Source organism: Psammomys obesus, unplaced genomic scaffold, assembly GCF_907164565.1.
Source record: "Psammomys obesus unplaced genomic scaffold, mPsaObe1.curated_primary_1811, whole genome shotgun sequence".
Lineage (NCBI taxonomy): Eukaryota > Metazoa > Chordata > Mammalia > Rodentia > Muridae > Psammomys > Psammomys obesus.
Window position 1 is genome coordinate 7,052,727 of NW_026585626.1, and position 20,929 is coordinate 7,073,655.

The 20,929-nt window shown below is 48.6% G+C and overlaps 1 protein-coding gene across 1 annotated transcript; it reads left to right on the forward strand.

Moving 5' to 3' along the window:
* Positions 1-6,572: 6,572 nt before the first annotated feature.
* Positions 6,573-19,201, forward strand: LOC129682671 (triggering receptor expressed on myeloid cells 1-like). The gene is made up of 4 exons (XM_055615138.1): positions 6,573-6,634; positions 10,254-10,604; positions 14,631-14,811; positions 18,829-19,201. The coding sequence occupies exons 1-4, from the start codon at positions 6,586-6,588 to the stop codon at positions 18,929-18,931; spliced, it is 684 nt and encodes a 227-aa protein (XP_055471113.1). The 5' UTR covers positions 6,573-6,585; the 3' UTR covers positions 18,932-19,201.
* Positions 19,202-20,929: the final 1,728 nt, after the last annotated feature.

A 20,929-nucleotide genomic window follows, 5' to 3' on the forward strand; every position in this document is an offset into this window, starting at 1 on the left:
AGAGAGAGAGAGAGAGAGAGAGAGAGAGAGAGAGAGAGAGAGAGAAAGAGAAAAGAAAAAAAGGAAAAGTTCTCAGAATCACAGGGCATGGTGGGAGCCTGGCTCAGGATAGAGGCTTGCAGCTGACCTCTTAACTAAGTCAATGCATAACACCTGTCCTGAATGCTGGCGGCCTGAGCATCTTTGATGTTTTCCAGCTTGACTGATGTCAGGTCTTAGTTGCAAAGCTTCCAAGAGGTATAAGCTTATCCCCAAGGTGGGGAGGGGGTACCCTAGGGCCAGGACCAGAGATACTGAGGCATTACCCAGGATGCCCTAGGGCTAGGACCAGAAGTGAGAAACAGTACTCAGATGTTATTCTCTATCTGGAGAGAGCAAGAAGAGGTGATGGTCCAGCTACCTTCAAGGGACCTCAGGAAGGCCCCACAGGCCTTGTCAGTGGCAGAACATACAGGCTGGTTCTGCATGCTCAAGATCTAGCTGAGATGGGAGGGGTTGGCGAGTGTAAGGTGGAAACAGCTTGCTGTTTTCCACGGAGGTGAGCTTTTCAGCCATCTTCATGATGCTGTACGGACGGGAGTCTAGTGAGTCGGTAGAATCACCAGCTTCACAGATTCTTCTCCAGTTGTCCCCAGCATGTCCACTTCTGCCTGAAGGTACCTTCAAGTGTCTGTGCACACGAAGGCTGGGCTCACAGAAAGGGGTCAGACATGCTGAGAACAGCCTGTGGCCTCTGGTAACAGCGGAAAACGGAAAGGAGAAAGGAGCGGTGGTGAGGGTAAGAGACCACTTAGGCCTGAGACCTGCACAGGACACCACGTGAGCCTTTGTTTCCTCTGAGGGCTGGAGCTTACCTGCTCTTGTTCTTCAGTCAGGGTGTCTAACTGCAGCCCGGGAGGGGCAGCCACCCTTGGTGTCCCCGCTGCTTCGGCTTCTGGGTGATTTGGGAGAACTCTTCCAGGTACTGTGGTGTGAGGGTGGGTAGGTCTTGCTCTGGGGATCAAAACTTGAAGCCAGGGAAGACTGGTTCCCAGCACGCTCTCTTTAAGGGTGTTCATGGTTCCTCATGACTCCTAAACAGGAAGCCCGTCCCGCTAGGGTACAAAGGGCCACCTCAACTGTATTTGGTTGTCTCAGTTACTCGGGCCTCACAGTAGACCTGGTAAACTGATGAGGTCTGGCTTAAGGATGAGGGAGCTGAGGCGCAAGTGGGCAAGCCATGTGCACAAAGTCACACAGCTGGAGCTGGCTGTGATCCCAGGTGGTTGGGGCCCTAAGTCTCAGTGTGGAGCAAGTTCACAGTTCTTGAATAGGAAACTGGGGAAACTCCAACTGGAGCCACTGACCCCTAAATATCACTAAAGAGTTCGGTGTGTAGCCCAGGCTGGCCTGGAGCTTAGGCCACATCCTTAGCCACTACCCTGCTCACAGACAGGTCTGTGGTGTGAATACAAAGTCCAGGGACCAGGGCTTCTGAGCTGTGAGCTGGCCTTCCCTGCATCTGCTTGGCACAGGGCAAAGAGGGCAGCCTTCTGACTTCCCCTCACAAATCACAACATGGCAGTATGACTCGGTTCAGAGCCCGTCTACTTCCTTCTTTCTTTAACTGCAAGCGAACTGTATCCTGGCCTCCTCCCTCCCTACCTCTGTACCCTGGGATGGTTCTAACTGACTTCCATACTACCTCCCAGGCTCCATTCTTACCCCTCTGAGGAGGTGCAGGAAGAGGCTTACCCACTCCACACCCCTCCTTCAGAGCACACAACATTTGCCTGGATACATCTTATTGATCTCAGAGGATGCTATCAACACTGCAAGGATTGATGGGATTCCTTACTAGTATTTTCAGAGCAAAGGCAGATATTCCAGAGGCCACGATTGAGTTCTCTATAGTACATGCTTCATTAGGTTTTTCTGGGCCCTCGGAGGAAGGGAGACGTTCCTGCATTTTGAGGAATCATTGTATAACCTTGAGGTTGGAGGTGAGTGAGGAGAGAAGTCCATTAAGTTAATGTACTCCAGCATCCTAGGTACTATGGGTAGGACCTAGGGGTAGTTTGGGGTCTGTTATCCCGAGGCCAATATGTAGAGTCAGATCTCAAGTGGGAAGAGACATGGATGCAGGCAGATGTGACCTGAGTGACTCTGCTTTGGATTCCAGCAGCCACCTTCCATGTGGGAACCCATGAGGGCCCTTGTCTAGGACCCTGGCTGGCAGGGGCAAGCCTTTCAGAGAGATCCTGCTAAGTTGCAAAGTCCAGTGTCAGGGGTTGAGGACTATTACCGTGGAGGGCAGGCGCCCTCCCACCTGTTTTACAGGTTTGAATATCAGTGCAGAGAGAAATGAATTCCTAGGCCCACGTAGTCTAAGACAACTGTGTCGTTTTCTTCAGTCTCACTTCCTCATTTCACTGTATCAAATCCACGCCAGCTGAATGTGGGCAATTACCCAGTGAATTCTATGCAAGTATTCCGTGAACTATACCACTGGGATAGTTTGTATCTGGTACACGGGAACGGTAGCATAGGTGGGGAGTGCAGAGGGCAGCTAAAGGACCAGCTGCCCCACCTCCCACTGTGCTCCTCTCACCAAACAAGTCCTTCCGTAGCAAACAAAGACAAGCTTGGGGAGTTAAGGATGAACACAGTCCCAGAAACCCCACGGGGGTTCACAGTTCAGGGCTGAGCTCCCAAGGAGCTGCTCACCAAGGTATGGACCTCCTGGGGGGGGTGGCCCTACTCCTTGGGGATCCGAGCCATGCAGAAGTGTTGGGGGTTGGTCTGATGCTTGCATTTTTCTAATTACTGGCCCTCACGATCTGGTTACTGCCTAGATAAACCTATCCTTGTGTAAACCTACCTAAAATATTACACTTGATTGGTTGATTAAAGGCCTGAAGCCTGGGCAGGGCAGAATGGGGGAGGCATGGCTAAGGTTCCCCGGCATTGGGTTCAAGAGAATCACAGGAAACAGAGAGATGGGAAGAGAGGAGGCAGGAGGATGCCACGATGGGTTAGCATGGAGAAGAAACCACATGGACTGGGAGGAAGGACTCCAGAGATGGCGTAGATGGAGAAAACACCAAGAAAAAAAAATATATATAAGCAAGTATCTTGGAATTATGGATGGAAGGTAGCTCAGATAAGGGTGGTTAAGGCGGATGGCATTGGATGGGGGCTGGGAGGTAGATGGTGAGGTTGTTGAGACAGCATAGGTAAAATATCTGCCCAGCCCAAGGTAAATAAGGCAATTATAAAATCTAACAGGTGTCTATGTTTTAGTAATTGTGATAGCAGGTTAAATAATGCCACCACAGTTACAGGGCTAATAACAGTATAGAGCCCAACACCCGTTTTTATTTACAGCAACACAGAAGGGCTTATATTTGTGCAGAAGCTCCTTCGTGGGCCTGGTTTGCCCTCCAAGTTTGTGCAGCAGCAGCTGCTGCCCTGCGCTCACGAGGATTCCACACATGGAGTCCATGCGCTCTCCCATGGCCTGGAATTTCATTCCGCAGGCATTTGGGTCCTGGTGGGCATCAGCATTGTCTGCAAACCAATGGTAAAAAGGAATTCTCTTCCTTCATGAGGACAGAGGATGGAGGCCTCAGTGAGGGGTGGCATATGAGGCATGGCAAGAAGCCTGTATTTGAACACAGGCAGCTTTGAGGTGGCAGCAGACCATCTCCTGCCTGTGGCCCACCCACAGTGAAGGACATACCCTGCGTATCGAAAGCTGAAATCAGGACACAGGAGTTGGCAGCTTGTTGATTTTGAGGCAGGCCTCAAGGCCCCTATATAGACAAGGGTGACCTTGAACTACTGATTCTGCTTCCCTCCCCTCCTGAGCGCTGAGATGACAAACACTGGCTACCACTGTGCTTAGGGTGTCCTTTGTAGCCCTGGCTTTCCTGGAACTTGCTGTGTTCGAGGCTGGCCTCAAACTTACAATGACCCACCTGTCTCTGTCTCTCAAGCGCTGGGATTAAAGACGTGTGTCACCAGGCCCAGCTTGAATTTGCAACTGAATCAAAAGTATAAAAAATACATGGGCCAGTAAAATTGTTCATCAGGTAAAGACCCTTGACACTGAGTCTGATGACCTGAGTTTAGTCTCTGGGATCCACACTGTAGAAGTTTTGAAAAAGCTGTTCACAAGTCTGCCATAGCTTGCAGAGGCCACACATATTAGATTCTGCACAGTTGGAGTTACAAGGGGTTGAGAGTCACTAGACATGGGCTCTGGAGACTGAGCTCATGTCTTCTGGAAGAGCAGCTAGTGCTTTTAACCACTAACTATCTCTTCAGCAAAACAGCTTACCACTTGTTAGGTGAATGGCTTGCATTTCTCACCGACTAAAGTTTTCACCTCCCTCTCTCTGGATAGTCAACTGGCCAGTCAGCCTCATGGTATCCAGGAGTCTCCTGTTACCTTTGATCTTAAATGATTATTACCTGAAAACTCTGGGGCTGACTTTTCTGTTTGGGTCCCCCCCCTCCAGGCAGCTATTTTCCTTTGCAGAGTTTCTCATGTCCTTTTGAAGGGTTGGGGTAAGCATCCACAGGTATGATCAATTTGTTCATTTCAGGGCTGGGGATGGAATCCCAGTGCTTTGCCCAAGGCAGGCAAGTGCTCCACCACTGAGCTGCTGCCATCATCACCACCAACACAGTTATCATTATCCTGACCGTCGTCGGCACCATCATCATCACAGTCATCATCACCCTCACCACCACCATCATCATCATCATCATCACCATTATCATCACCCTCACCATCATCACCATCACTGTCATCATTACCCTCAACATCATCACCATCATCATCACCCTCACCGTCACCATCACCACCACCACCACCACCAAGCCCCAGGCTCCAGCACAAAGCTTCTCAGCTGACATAATCTCAGCCACCAAGCTTAATTCTGTAAGTGTGGGAAATTGGCATGGAACTGGCGAGGCTGAGCGTGTTCAAGCCCTGGAAGTCTCAAACTTGAGATGGGCAGGAGTAAGAACAGCTCCCTCCCTGTTCTGAGCCTGCATGCCCTAGGGCACATAAGCTGGCTACAGCCAACTCTCAAGGTCGTCACAGGTAGCCGGCACCTGGATGCAAACAGAGCAGCACCAGCATCACAGCCCCAGACAAAGAAATGCATTCACCCTGAAAACCTCTTCCCACTCCCTGGGGTTCCTATAGTACTTGTTCACCGTGGAATAAACACCCATAAGCTGTTTCACTAAATGTCGTCTAAGAGTTGCTGTTTCATTGAGACAGCTCTGAGCCAAGAGAGCTGTAGTGCTAAAATTCTCTGAGAAGCTCCCCTCCCCCTATCACTCCCAGCCGGACCAGGATCCTGTAGACACCACCCAGTCTGGATTTCACTTCATTCTTCCTGGCTTGGTGCGCAGTGGTGCCTGGACACCCTGAGGGATGGAGCAGAATGCAGAATGATGGGCAGGTACCACATCAAGGCAAGCTTTACATCAGGGAAGACAGAGCAAGTTGCTTAGTAACAGAGGATGGCCACCCTAGCCAGTGCCACAGATGCTGGTGTGCGGCTGCCATGCGCATCAACCCACGTGTTGATGGCTATGACACAGTCACAGAAGTGACTGTACAGGCTGCCTATGAAGGACAATGCCCCCATCATGCTTTGCTACGGGGTATCTGCCTCATCCCCAGAGGAGAACACAGTTGCTCTGGAGTATCATTAATTAACTCAAAGGTATCTGCGTAGGGTCAGTCAAGCAGGTTGTGTCTGGCTGCCCTGACAAAGGTGGTCACAAGAGGAAATTGGGTTCAGCATATTGAGGAACTGGTGTGTCATGAAGTGCTGGAAAGCATGTCAGGGGTGACGAATGAATTCCTGTTTCTGAAGTGAGAAAGTTGATCGTGTGTTTGAAATGGATGTTGCGGCAGCACAAGAGTTGACTACATAGTTCTCACTGGAATTTTCTGAAGTTGAAAGTGGGCATATTGGCATACCTCCATCACCTCAGCATGGAGGATGACAGGTTAAAGGTCAGCCTGGGTTGTATTGCAAAACCTTCTCTGAACAAAAACAAGTGAAACTATTTTTTGTATGATTGAAAAGATTAATTGCTTCAGTAGTGCCTTTAATCTCAGCACTAGGGAGGCAGAGGCAGGCAGTTCTCTGTGAGTTCTAGGCCAGCTGGTGGTCTACACGGTAACTTCTGGTACAGCCAGAGTGTCCAAAAACCAAAACCCAAACCAAACAAAAAACAGCACAAAAAGAAACAAACAAACAAACAAACAAAAAAAAAAACCCAACCAGCCAACCAATCCAACAAAAAGCAAACAAACAAAAAACAGAGTAGAAAAGAATAAATTAATTTTCAAAGAAGAGGAAACAGAGGCTCAGAGAGCTTTAGCTGAGGTTTGAGCACTGGTCTCCTGAACCCCACTGCTGACGTCAGCAGGCAGGGTGGCCACTGACAAGCACTGTACCTCCCAGGAATGGCCTCATGTCCTGTTGTGAAACTTCCCAGAGAGTCTTTCTGGGGACAGGGTGTCTTACAGCTGTCCCAGCAGCCCACAGAAGCAGTTGGAGCTGAACTTGAAGGATGAGGAAGCCTGGACTCTGGGGGCTGTTGTGGATATTCTTTGTCTCAGGTAAGGCGGGTGGGAGATGGGAGCAGGTGAGGGTTCTGGACCAGAACTTCAGGAGCTGTGTGTGTGTGTGTGCATGTGTGTGGTGTAGGTTACAGGTTGACATTGGGTGTCTTCCTCAATTGCTTTCCAAATTTCTTCCCTTGAGACAGGGTTTTACTCTGTAGCCTGGCTGGCCTGGAAGTGCCTCCCATTTATTGCTTTCCCTTCTTTTGAGTCTCTTATTGAGCCCAGAGCTGGCTTCTTTGTTAGGCCGCCTGGCCGGGGTACCCCAGGGGGCCACTTGTCTCTACCTTCCTGGAGCTGGGACAGAAGTGTACCACCACATTAGACTTTTACACAAACGCTAAAGATCAAGCTCCGGTCCTCACGCCTGCACAGAGCACGCTTCACCAACTGAGCAGCTCTAACTCCCTGACACTCTTTCTTGCTGAAGCGCTAAAGCAGTGGTTCTCAACCCGTGGGTCGAGACGCCTTGGGTGGCAATGACCCTTTCACTGGAGTCTCCTAAGAAACACAGAAATTTACAGTGTGATTCATAACAGTAGCAAAATTACAGTTATAAAGTAGCAACTAAATAATTTTTTTTGGTTGGGGTTACCATAACGTGAGGAACTGTATTAAAAGGCCTTAGCATTGGGAAGGTTGAGAATCACTATCCTAAGCACATGGCCAATCACACACAGGCCTAACATGCTGCTCATGTTAGGCTAGGCTTCACCTGGGCTCAGAAAATCAGACCCCTGAAGCTGATGAACTGAAATATAAGGAGGGTGAGTTAAGGAGGCAGGTGGTCTATGCTTGCTTTTTTGTAAAAAAAAAAAAAAAAAATTGATTTATTTTATTTGCATGAGTGTTTGCATACATGTATGTACATGTATCACATGCATGTCTGGTACCTGAGGAGGCCAGAAGAAGGCAATCAGATTCCCTTGGAACTGGAGTTAAAGATGGCCATGAGCTGCTACACAGGTGCTAGGAACCAAACCTTGGTCCTTTGCAAGAGCAGCAAATGCTCTTAACAGCTGCTCTTTGCCTCCCACATGCCAGGCAGAGGCTCTACCACTGAGCTGTAGGTCAATCTGCCATGTGCATGTTGATGTCAGAGACACACAATTTTTTTTTTTTTGAGACACAGTCTTTCTGTGTGTCCCTGGTTGTCCTGAACTACCTATGTAGGCCAGGTTGGCCTCAAACTCACCCAGTGATTTTTCTGCTTCTGAATTAAACATGTGTGGTTCATTATGTCCAGCCATCTGAATACTATTTCATCTTGAAGCGCTTTTTTCTTCTACTCCCCCATGATGCTTTACATGTGGGCAGCCCATTAGATCCCAAAGATGTAGTTCATTTAAAGGATATTTCCCAGGGTTGCCTTGGGCCAGCAAAGCTGCTACTTCAGAGGCCAAAGGTATAAGCAGAAGCCTGTGTCCGTCCTCACGGGGGTTGTAATCTCAGCTCTTTGGCTGATGCTGGAGCCGGAGAGTTCAGCTGCTCACATCACATATGCTGGACAGGGCTGGCCCAGCCCCCAGCCCCGTGTCTCCATCTGTAACATTTCAGTGAGTCAGGGCTTCCATGATGACAGCCCGAGGGTGGAGCCCATGAATCTGTCAGAAAGGGTGAATCAGCCATCCTGTGATGAAATGATCAAAACTCATTCAACACAGCCCCGTGCCTCTGCTGACCTGTCTGTGTATATATGGGGACATTCTGCCTTCCCCCCCACACTTTAAAAAATTTAAAAATTTCTGACAGGACCTCATGTAGCTCAAGCTGATCTCAAATTTTCTTTGTAGCTGCGGATTAGCTTGAACTTTTCCCTGATCCGCCAACCTCTGCCTCCTGACTTCTGAGATTACAGGTGCACACTGTCGAACTGGGTGTGGGAGGCATCCCTGGGCAGAGCACAAGGAAGCCTGTTTTTTTCTTAGAGGCCTAATTGGCTTTTTAGCCTTGCTCACCTACAGAATCCCCCATGGGGGCTTGAGTCTTACCAAGGCCAGGTGAGGGCAGAGCAAGCCTTCTGGAACCTGACATCCTGTGTGGGCAGGCAAGGGTTCTAAAGAGGTACGTCTTGGCCTGTGTGTGTGCATGTGTGTGTGTGTGTGTGCGTGCGTGCATGTGTGCGCATGTGTCAGTTGTGGTAAGGACAGCAGTAGAAATTTGGGGAAGCGAAAGTCCAATTCACTGATCTGGCATCCTGTCCATGCCTTTGTTGGAGAATGACATCTGGACACTCTCATTCCTGTTTATAACTGAAAACGTTTCCCAATACCTTACACCCAGTGGGTGGGGGGCACACACACCTGGTATCCGGTGCAGGGGGCATCTGACATCCAGTGGGGGGAACACCTGACCCCCAGTGGGGTACACCTTACACAAAGAGGGAGGACATCTTACAACCAGTGAAAAAACATGGCTGTGATTTCTGTCAAAAAGGGAAGGGATTTATTGGCTTAGGTACCAGGGAATCCAGGGATATTGGCTTGAAAACCATCACTTGAAATTGTCAGCTTCCCTCTTTCTCTCTGCTCTCTTCTGTTCGGCTCATTCTCAGGCAGCTGATTCCTATGTGGTAAAGATAGAGGAATTGGAATTTTACACCCTGCAGACCATCAGCCTCTGCGTAAAGTTTTGAATAGTCACAGAACAGGTTTTGATGGGCTCACCCTAGTCATGCACCTATCCCTAAGCCAATCTGTGTGGCCAGGGTCTTAGGACTCTTAATCTTCCTCATGGAAAGATGGGTAGGGCCCATCAGCTGAGCCATAGAGCATGGCTACCATGAGAAAGAAGTGCTTTGTGACTCAAAGAAGGGAGAAAATGGTGCCAGACAGGCAGAATTCCTATCCATTGTGCCCATGATACCGTATCTAATTTGTTTTTCTTGATACTTCCTTGGTGGCTCCTGAATTGATGATCTCTTTGTCCTGACTTAGATGGAGCCCCTCAAACTTCCTAGGTATCATCCTGTGCTTGGAGAAGATCCTTATATCCACTCTTTACCATTCCCCATCATGCCCTGGCCATTCATGTCTTCAGTCAGGCTGTGTCATCTTTCTAAAGGATGGTTTAGGACTAGAGAAATAAATAACATGGTCAGTGAAGTGCTGCCACACAAGCAGGAGGACCTGAGTTTGGTCCTCAGAAGTCATGTAAAAAAGCCAGCCGTGGTAGCATGCACAATTAATCCCAGCACTAGGGAGGAAAAGGCAGCTGGATCTCTGTGACTCAATGACCAGACAGCCCAGCTGAATTGTCCCACGTAAAGAATGAGAGACCTCAGGAAAAAAGGCAGCCAAATGGATAGAATTCTGGATGTGTATGGCACCTGAGGTTGGCCTGTGGGCACCACAGGCATGTGCACACCACAGGAGCACACATGAATACAGACATTGACATGTACTCACAAAAGGGTTATTTATGAAGTTCGATTCCCATGGATCACATATCATTGGCTCTTATAGTGAAACAAATGTTTGTTTAGTATAAGAGCCATCAGATAACGTTTTCACAAACAAACAGACAAACACCAAACAACTCCTTCCCAGTGGAGTTTGGACAAAGATTACTCCCTCCAGAGTAATCTCCAGAGTAATTTCCTTTTTCTTATTTATAGAAGCTCAAGCTGCCATTGACCTGTCTGAAGAAAGGTATGACCTAGCTGAGGGGCAGACTTTGACAGTGAGATGTCCCTTCAACATGAAGTATGCCAGCAGCCAGAGGGCTTGGCAGAGGCTTCAGGCTGGAAAGGAGCCCTCGACTCTGGTGGTCACCAAAAGGTCGTCTACACCCACGGAGTTCCGCGTGGGGAAGTACACACTGAAAGATGACCCCGGGGAGTCCATGCTAATTGTTGAAATGACTGACCTTCAAGTGGCAGACTCTGGATTGTATCGCTGTGTGATTTACCATCCTCCGAAGGAGCCTATTCTGCTCTTCTATCCTGTCCGCCTGGTGGTGACCAAGGGTGAGTGACCAGGAAGGGTCTGGGGAGAGGGTAGAGAGAGGTGGGCAAGGCATGGATGGAGCTGATGGGGTACACTGTGTATTCAGTTGTTAATTCTGTACTGGCAGAGAGCTAAGTGTTGGTAGGATTCTGGTGTTGACACTTCTGAGGCCCATTACCAGAGCCCTTCCTATTTGCCCTTTCTAACCTGCCTAAGGTAATCTAGAATTGTATCTGATTGGCTTTGATAAAGAGCTAATGCCCAATATCTGTGCAGGAAGTAGAGGGTGGAGCTTTTGGAGAAAGAGAGAGACGATGAGAGAATGAGACGAAGGGAGAAGAAATGAGATGTAGGAGATTTGCCAGGGATACAGAGATGAATGGAGTAGAGCAAAGTGATGGGACGTAGTGTCAGGATTAGTCAGAATGAGATTAAAGCAGCCAGGAGACAGCTAGAATGCCAAAGATTTAAAATATTAAAAAGCCTCTGTGTAGTTACTTATATCACTGGTGGGTCTGTTTTTTTTTTTTTTTTGTTTTTGTTTTTTTTTGTGTGTTTTTTTTTTTTTTCAGAATCTTGCCTGTCATTCAAGGCTCTTAGCAGGCACTTGGCCTAGCAGTAACTAGGGGATCTTGTATATAGATTCCCCTTGGGAAGAGGTGAGCAGTAGAGTTGGAACATGATTTAGTTCCATTTCTGAGACCTCTGTTTAGAAGTCATATCCTTAGGAAGCCTTTATTTTTCAACTAACCATTTAGCTTGCTTTAATGTTTCTTGAGAACAACGTTGTGGCCAACATTATAAATATGAAACTATACATTTAGAGCATTTTCGGGCTTAAAAGAAACAGCTGTTCCATCAAAGGTTCAGAAGACCTCATGGTGCCACCTCATTTTCCTCCACACAGGTCACCTTGGTTCAGGCCACGGCCACCTCACCTCTGAAGCAATCTCTGGATGCTTTTCAAAGTCTGCACAACTCTTTATGGCCTTTTTTCTCCCCACGAGCCACCAGTGCCATCTCTGCCATGGTCACGGTCCAGTGGTGGGAAGGGCCAGGGAGGATGTGCTCAGGTTTATCCTGGTTGCACATTCTCTTCTCCAGGCAAAGTTCTAGTTTCCACAGCCCTGCTTGGACTCTTGCTTAGTGCTGGACATTCCTTCCTCCAGAGGGGGTTCTCTCTGGAATCTCAGAGCCTTTTTGGGAAGAAACTCTCTTTGTTTCCTCCATGACCTCCTATATGACCTATGGATCTTCTAGGATCTCCGAGGCCATCAGGGCCTCTGCAGATTGGTGGTGGCATCCTTCTGCCCTCAGGGTGGCATAACACTCTACATGCTGTTTATTGGAGGCTTCTTTCAGGCAAGAGAAAATTTAAGTTTACTTGCTTGAAAATCTCCCATCAAGCTACTCATGGCAACCTTGTCAGTTGTCAGATCTCCCTAGGACACATGGCATCATTTTCAGGTTTGTTTCTGTATCCAGGTAGATATGGAGTAGGGGTTTCCAAGTTCTCTTGCTCATCCTAAACAACCTCACATTGCTTAAAGAACTCTTGGAGATCTTCCAAAGTCACACTGTGGTTTAATCCTTGGGCATGAATTGCACTGTTGGCAGGCAGAGTCTTCGTCAAGATTTATAGGGAGATCTATAATGAGCCAAGTCTGCCCCTTCAGCCATGGATCCACCAGGCTTATTGAAGCCTCCTACCTCTCTAGCGCCCATTCCACCCTGTTCTCCTCTCTGACTACTTCTGCTCATGCCTGTAGGATTAAATCTTTTTCCTTTCCCAGCCATTCCTATTTCTACTGTCTTCTGGTCCAGGAAATGCTCCAAACCCCTGCCCATAAACGCCAATGCTGCTGGGTGGGCTCTGTGGAATAAGATTTGCCCCCTGTAGATGCTGCTTTATTGGTTATATTGAGTTGGCTGGCTGTAGGGTCTAATCTGAGTGGGGTAATTAGAGGGAGACTGCCTCCCATACCTGCTTTGCTGACCTTAGCTGCTCTGCAGTCTATACCTGCTTGACTGCCCATACGTGTTCTGCTGAGAGGAACCGTTACGATCATAACCAGTTTGGCTGTGAAGAGGATTGGCTGGCATGAGGATGACCTCAGAGGGAGGACCAGAAGATCAGAAATAATAATAATAATAAAGACTCGGAAAGGGCTCAGAGGCTTGCACAACTGTTTTATGCTAAGCAAGTTTATTGAGGACTGTAATGTCAGTTGGCCACGGGTGGCCCTCGCCTTTATTCCCAGCACTTGAAAGGCAGAGGCAGGTGGATCTCTATGAGTTCAAGACTAGCGTGGCCTACAAAGTGAGTTCCAGGACAGCCAGAGCTACATAATAAGATCCTGTCTCAAACAAACAAACAAACAACAAACAAAAAGCTCAGCATCTTCTATGCTGTTTGCGGGGGGTGCGGTGGGCTGGGAAACAGGACAGAATCAGCAGAAAGTTTTCATACAGTGGGGCAAAGTCAGCGGGATCCAATCGAGCAATACTGCAAGGGAGCACAGGAAAGCTCAAGGGCGCAATAGACCCATTGCTCATCAGCCACGGGACCGATAGCTCTAGTCTTTCCAGCCGGGATCCAGGTTCCCAGGAACTGAAACCTTAAGTCCTTTGAGGCCCTGGCCCTCGCCTCAGATCAGACCTTGCCATGTTTGCTTTTGGGCAAGAGCACAGAACTTCTGTTCCCTGTGTCTTTTCATCGGGGCCTGTAAGAAAATCTCGGATTCAGTCTGACTCCCGACCGAACAGGGTGGGTCAGCGCTGACTGGCTGCCTCTGGTGGCTTCCCTGGGATACTGCCTTCGAGCTGTCCACATCCTCGGGCTGGCTCTAACCTTGCTGTGCTACACTGAAGTTGACCAATCTCAGCAGACTCTTTGCTACCCTGTGCTCTCACAGGCACGGTGGCTGCTGTCTGCTGACATAGGCTGGGTAAGCAGGCTGAGTGCTGTGTGCCCAGCTGAGCTGCATAGGAGGTCTTAGTGGTGGTGATAGTGACAGGAGTAGTATCATAAGCACTGTGTTATACCCCTGGACAGGCTAGCTATATTCCTGGAGGGCAGCTGGAGGCTGTCCAAAAGAAGTTACATATGCAGTCTGCACCTAGGGCTAGCGGCCTAAGGCCTGGGTATAGCTGACATAAGCAGGGTGTCCACAGGTTCCATATATTGGTGGCCCGTGTGACTAGATGGTGTCTGCATGTCCCTGAACTGACTGGGCTGTGAACACTATATTCCTGCTGGCTTGCAAGTTTGCTGTAATCCATGGATGCTGTGATCTCTTCTTAGGAAGCTCTTGAGGTCTACTCTCCTCATCCCAAGAAGCTGTTGGTGGCCCTCCCACGGGATTCTAAACTGTGTAACTCAGGCCTCGCTGAGGGCACAAACCACCTGAAGACCTTATTTCAAATGCAGAGCCTGGCTCGGTAGACCTGATGACATTTGCTTATGAGGAACAGGTCTCTAGGCTCACTCCCATAGGGATCCATGTACCTACAAGTCCTGCCTATGAAATTCTGAATTCTCCAAGGAAGAGCGGGTGCCTTGGGGGCTCTCCATCCCCAGCGAGTAATAGTGGATGCACCAAGGATGGCAGAGAAGGAGGAAACAGGCCTCCCTCCCTAGAACCAGGAGAATCTGTGCCAAGCCTAAGACAGGGCTCAGATGCAGCCAGTACAGAACAACTTCAGAGTCACGTGACCTACACAGGCTGAGAGAACGGTGTAAGGGAGAGAATGGGGCAGAGGGAGAGGTGAACGCAGCAGGCAAGAGCATTCCCATAACTCAAACATCCTGAAAGTCTTTTCTGAAGCCTCTTCCCACCCTTCCTCTTCTCCTTCCATTCCTTTTTACTGATTCGGGCTGACTTTACACTATTTCTTTGAAGTTTAGCAGCAAAACAAAACAAAACCTTGCTTCTTGAATGGCTCCATTTTTCTTCTCCTACTCCTCTGTCCATCCGTCCATCCATCCATCCATCCATCCGTCCATCCATCCATCCATTAATTACCTATCAACCCTCTTCTTGCAGCTTCTTCAGATGCGTCCACTCTTGACATCACTCCTACTACAAGGCTGACTAAGGTTCCCATCCTCACTACAAAACGCCTGCCCAGAGACCCAACTGTGACCCGATCCCTCCCCAAGTCCACGGCTGCTGTCACTTCTCCTAACCCTGGAGTCACCCTCACAAACGTACCAAGAGTTAACAGGTACGTTTTCTGGGCTCCCGGTTTGGACATCCCTCGTTTATTATCCTGTGTGCTGAGAAGGGATGAGGAGGGGGATGGGCGTGGAGCAGGAGCAGACTTGAGTCACCTCAGTCCGTGCTGAAATGTCCAGGGAGGGAGGAAGTGGCAGAGGTAGGCAGATCTCGGTGAGTTCAAGGGAAGCCTGCACTACATAGTGAGTTCGAGGACAGCCAGAGCTGCATAGAGAAACCTTGACTAAAACAAACAAACAATCATCCTTCAACAATTCTACATACTCCTCAGAATCATAATGTTAATAAACAGACACTTTTTATCAGTCAGAAAAACCATAAAGCTCAGTCATTTGCCTGTTTTTAGCTGTTGATACTGCTTTCATTTAAAAATATTTCTGATGCTGTTATTTTTGTTTTTCAAGACAGGATTTTTCTGTGTAACCTTGGCTGTCCTGCAACTCACTCTGTAGACCAGGCTGGCCTCAAGCTCAGAGACCCACCTGCCTCTCCAGGCTGATTTTTAAAATCTTTTATATCAACAAAATTTCCCTGAAAGAATTAGAGCATTTATGCCACTTTGCATGCTACCATATATACAAACTGTCTTCTAAATATCAGGATTTTGGGGGCTGAAGAGATGGCTCACTTGTTAAGAGCACTAGCTGCTTCTCTAGAGAATCTGGGTTTGATCCCCAGGACCCACACGGTGTCTGACGATCATCTGTATCTCCAGTCCCAGGGGATCCACTGCCCTCTCTGACTTTCGTAGACACTGCACCTACGTGGTGTATAAACACACCCCAGGCAAACACTCGTAGACATAAATAAGATCATTTTAAGCTACTTTGCAGACGAGCCACAGTGCAGAAGCGAGGCAGTGTTACCGCAGGGTGGCGTCTGGGCTTCGCATGCTCGGACATTCCTCCCAGGGCTGAGCACACGGCTCGGAGCGTGGGCTAAGGAGCCGCACGGTTCCGGCTCCATCTTCAGCACCGAGAAAAGGATCTTCTTAGTGAAATAGATGTGAAGTGCTCATGACACTTATTTCTATGTGGGGGCGGGTGCTTGCTCCAGGCTTGAAGGCTGACTCTCCCACCCCGCCTTTGCATTGTTTCGAGTGCCTGGCATGAAGTGTAGGAGTACAGGTCCTCATTCAGCCTTCGTGGACTAAATAAAATCTAGTGAGAGTCAGCAAGAAATATTAATTTTTAATTAGGTGTGTGTGAGTGCACATGCGTAGACTTGCAAGAGGCATTTTGGATCCCTTGGGGTTAGAGTTACAGGGAGCTGTGAGTCCATTGTGGGTGCCGGGAATATAACTTGGGCTCTCTGGAATAACAGCATATGCTCTTAAGCACGGAGCCATCTCCCCAGGAGTTAGTTTTGCTTCGTTGCCTCTGTTTCCAAGGCCCAGGATGCACTTACTCTGCTCACACTGTGACCACCGCTATACCTTTTCCGCCTGCTCATGTTACGCAGTGTGACTGTAGCGTGGGATCATTCGCCAATACTGGTTACTTTGTTGGTTGGAGAACAGGCAGGACAACAGCAGTCACCCCAGCTGTCCACAAGAGAAGTGTTTGAATTCAATGAGTTGTCTTCCCAGAGACCCCGCCCTGTTGTTGGGCGGGCATTGCAGGGAGCCCTTTCTTTCTGTGGCGGGGTTACTTTCTTGTTGCTAACCTGCCACTGGAAAGTAAACCTTGTGAAAACGTTTTAGGAAGTCATCCCTGGCAGAACCATTAGGGAAGTGAGACTGGGAAGGGAAGGAAGTCAAGAAAGGGTCATAAACAGGGCCAGTCTCTCAGGTGTGGCATAGGCTGGCTCCTGCCGGGGAGTCTGGGTAACACCTGAAATTGCTTCTATCAGAGGCAGAAGGCCTGGAGTATATATATTCCTACATCCACTCATCTATAGGGGAAGCCCTAAGCAATGCATGGGTACACGATTCCCACCACCTCAAGGGTCCCACAGTCTGCGCACAGCCTGAGAAAAAGATGCATGAATTGCTGCTGTAAAGGGGTATGTCCTAGAGCCCAACACATGAAAATAGCACAGGGTTCCAAGGAAATACCATGGACCACTGGCAGGTTAGAAGCAACGCAGCTAGCCAAGGCCAGAAGCAGGGCCTTTCGAGCAACAGGCTCCCCTGGGGGGGGGGGGGCTGAGGATGGCACCAGGGAAGGTGCTGTGGAGGCCACAAGATGAGAGACAGGAGCTGGTGTTTCTCTGCTGGTTGCCTCTCCAGCACTGTGAGCTGCTGGACTTTGGGGCTAGTGTCCCCTTGATAGGACAGGAGGTTGGAGAGGAAGTCAGCGTGCGTGGGCAGGCTGCCTCAGTGCAGTACCATCTGAAAGAGTGCCTGTAGTGCTTGCTGTTATAGTTTTGATCTATTCCTTAATTGTGCTCAATTCTATTTCCCAGAGATTTTCCATGACCCCTCCCCATATCTCTATCTCTATATCTCTAGCTCTGTATTTCTGTATCTCTCTGTCTATAATCTATATATCTATAATATGGATCTCTATATCTCTTTCTATCATCTATCTAATCTCTCTTTTCTCTCTCTCTCTCTCTTCTCTCTCTCTCTCTCTATATATATATCATTAGCTTTGGTTGGAGCAGAATTTTAGTCTGGACTCAGGCCAATAGAACTTTACGCTGCTATGTAGTATAGCTGTACCTAGGATTATTCACTAAACCATCTTTGCTTTAGTTACTAAGCAGATCATTGACCAAGCCATTGCATTTTACTTATTTATTTAGACAAGTTCTCTTTCTGTGGCTCATGCTGGCTGGAGACTTGTGATCTTCCTCCCTTCTCAGTGCTGGGATTATGGGCATGAGACATGTCTGGCTTTGTTAGTCATTCAGATGTGACATGTAGAGGCCATGATGGCCTTGTGCTCACATATAAGCACCAGGGAAACCAGTATTGTTAAACATTCATTGTTGTTTCTTCAAAGGAAGAGATGAACATCCTGATTGCTGCACAGAAGGCTGGGATTGGGTGTGGTTAATGGCCTGGTGTCCTGTGCACCCAGTCTCTGTGTGGCCAGGTCACACCTGCCCTCCTCCCTCCTGATTTTATGTTTATCTCAGTCATTCTCCCTATACCCTTATCTTGAGCATTGTTTCTCAGTCAATAGAACTTTACGGAGGAGGCCATTTGCACTTTGAAAAGAGTTTCAATGTTATTGTGTTGTTTATGCTCTGTTGTGCACAAAGGAATGAGTTAGTTAGAATCAGGAAGCTCTTTTTTCCTAAGTTGTCCTGTGCTTACATATGCCTAAAATAAACTGCCGGGTGTCAGGCTCTAGATGTTTCAACCAGCACCATCTACTGAAGGTTACTGAAACGGATTTCCTTCTTCCCTCATATAGATGGCCACTGTGCTGGCCATGGTGTTTGTAGAGGACCACCTCCCCACACTTATATATCAATACCACATGTGCCCTCTATGTGACTCATTGTCACCTCTTCTGTTCCTGTATCCTATCATGCAGAGTACTTGAGTCCTTGTCTGCTTCCCTATCTGCTCAGGGTCAGGCAGGGTTTTCCCTCCTGTGTGGGTATCTTTCTTATATCTATTGATGTCTGCCTCGAACTTGGAGAATCATTTTGCTAAAATCATGACAACTTTTCAGTACAGTTAGATTCTTCTTGGCTTCTTGGATGGGAAAATGAGGCTAAAGGTGAGGGGACCATCCTCAGAAGCTGGTCAGAATGCTGACAACAGAGATCAGGTTCTCTAATATGGACCCCACTCCATTCCTCAGAGAAGGCCATGATGCTGGGTTAACCCTTCCTTCAGTATACATCTCCTGGACCTGAACTCTATGCTCTCCACTAAAGGTGTTTCTCATTGGTTATTTTAGGAGGTGACCATCTAAACTGCATAGGGCCAGAAGCTGTGGGAAAGCTGCACAAAGGACCTAAGTTGAAAAGATTGGATGGGAAGAATTTCCTAGACTCTGCAGCATGGATGGTCATTGCCTTAACCTTCAATCTCCTCTCTCCACAGGCTCTCCATAACCAGTATTGTTGTTCTCGTGGTCTGTGGACTCTTCAGTAAGACTCTGATCTTCACTGTCTTGTTTGCTGTCACACAAAGGTCATATGGATGACAGAGCATGAAGCCACACAACAGTGACCTCTGACCTCCAGCCATGTCTGTCCCACAGAAGGAGCTGGGGTGGAGGGCTAAGATGAAGCTGTGACAGGAACTGAGGCTGTGACAGGAACTGAGGCTGTGATTGCAGGTGACATCTAAGGCTCAGGATGCTCACTCTCCTCAGTTCATCAGTCATCTGGGATGTGTGACCTCAGAAGAGAGGAAGCAACCCCAGCACATGCTGGCCATTCCCCCTAATAGGAGGATTTATAAAATAAAGAGAGCCCAGGTCATCTCTCTGTCACCTTTTGTGGGAGAAGTGAGGTCTAGGAGTCACCGTTGACATTCCCACCCCTGTCTGTCCCTTCCGTGGTCCAGTTCTAGCCACCTGGATAGGGTCCTTGCTCATGAAGCATCCTGCTCTCCCAGCCTCTGGAGCCTTCCTCTCTAGGAGTCAGACACTCAGATTTCTGCCTCCATCTGTGGTCCTCTGGACACTCCCAAACACTTGGAAGAGAGGGTGGCATCCATAGGATTGGATCAGTACATGGTATCAGTATGCTGTGTTTCATCATTGACTCCTCATGCAACCTATAAAAGCTAAGGCTTATGTGACCAGAGTGAGGCCACAGGAGTAATAGGCCACCTCCTCCTGGCAGGAATGCAATCTGGACCGTTTCCTCGCTGAAGGGCTCCAAAGGCAGAGAGATAGAGAACCAGGCTCTGCTGCTAGCTGAATATCCCTTTTCTGTACAGAGGCAGAAGCCAGCATAGGAGAGGACAGGAGCCCATCCCAGGCTGTTCCCTGTGTGCCTCTACCTTCCACTCACCTTCTTTCTCCTCTAGTCTCCTCCCAGGAACCCTATAGCACCAATGCTTTCTCTGGGACACACAACATTTTCTTGTTTCCCACCTCTGGTTTCTAAAGACAAAATGACCCCATGGGTAGGTTTGTTCTACTTCAGCAATGGCTGAGGCCAGCTTCATCCTAAAGTCCCCCAAGAGCAAACACATCTCACCACATAGCAGCCAGCTCACTTGACCTCAGCCAGAAGGCTGACAAGTGGCCGGACCACCCATCTTCAGTCAGGAAAGCATGCTGCTGTCAGGGAGACTTTCCCCTACCTATGAAGTGACCCCACATCTCACGGCATGCTTCTACCACATAGGGACATTTCACTGGGAACATGGCTCCCTGTATAACCCCACCCTGGCGTGGCCCTGAGGAGACACGGGGTATGTACAGCCCCACAATCTCCAGCCTGTGGGAGAGGCCTCAGTGGAGTTCACTGTCTTGGTCCTCTGGCATGAGTCTTCGGAAGACTGGTCCAGAAGCTCATCACCGCAGTTTGTTTGTTTTTTGAACCAAGCAGGGGTTTATGGTGCAGTAGGTAAAATTCTTCCTGAGCAAGCCTGAGGACCAGGAGTTCTACCTACAGCCTCAGCACTGGTGTAGCTGAGACAGGTACCTTCCTGGGGCTTGCTCACCAGCTAGAGACCCTCTTCTGTTCAGTGAGAGACCCTGTTTCAACAACAACAACCACCACATACACACTCACATCTATGCGGAAGTTGTGTGGTGTCTGTCATAGTCCAGAAGTTGTCAGCTTGCCATAGCCTAGAAGTCACAGGTGAAGAGACCCTCAGTTGAGGAATTTCCCCCATGGGCGTGTCTGTGCTGTGAACTTAGCTTGGTGGTAGGCAGTTGTACTGTGTTTCCCAGCAGCACCTGGGCTGATGGGCAGGAAATGGATGTGTCAGCCCAGGCAGGAAAGGTATGTGTGTGTTTCCCCCGAAGATCTGTCCAGGCACTGTTTGCTTCTAGATAGGAACAGAGGAACTGACAGGATCAAAGATTCTATTTCTGTCAGGAATGGCTAGATCGATTAGGGCAAGGCCTGTGTACTAGGTCAGCCTCCTGGTCTTACTTGAGGAGGTGGAAATAAGTTTTCCACTGGGTGTTACAATTAGCTCTTTTAAAAATTGCCGGTATCAGATGGCAGTGAAAACA

Coding starts and splice junctions, on each gene's coding strand:
- LOC129682671 (XM_055615138.1), top strand. CDS start 6,586: ATGAGGAAGCCTGGACTCTGGGGGCTGTTGTGGATATTCTTTGTCTCA. Junction 10,605..14,630: donor CCGCCTGGTGGTGACCAAGG/GTGAGTGACCAG, acceptor CTCTTCTTGCAG/CTTCTTCAGATGCGTCCACT. Junction 14,812..18,828: donor AACGTACCAAGAGTTAACAG/GTACGTTTTCTG, acceptor CTCTCTCCACAG/GCTCTCCATAACCAGTATTG.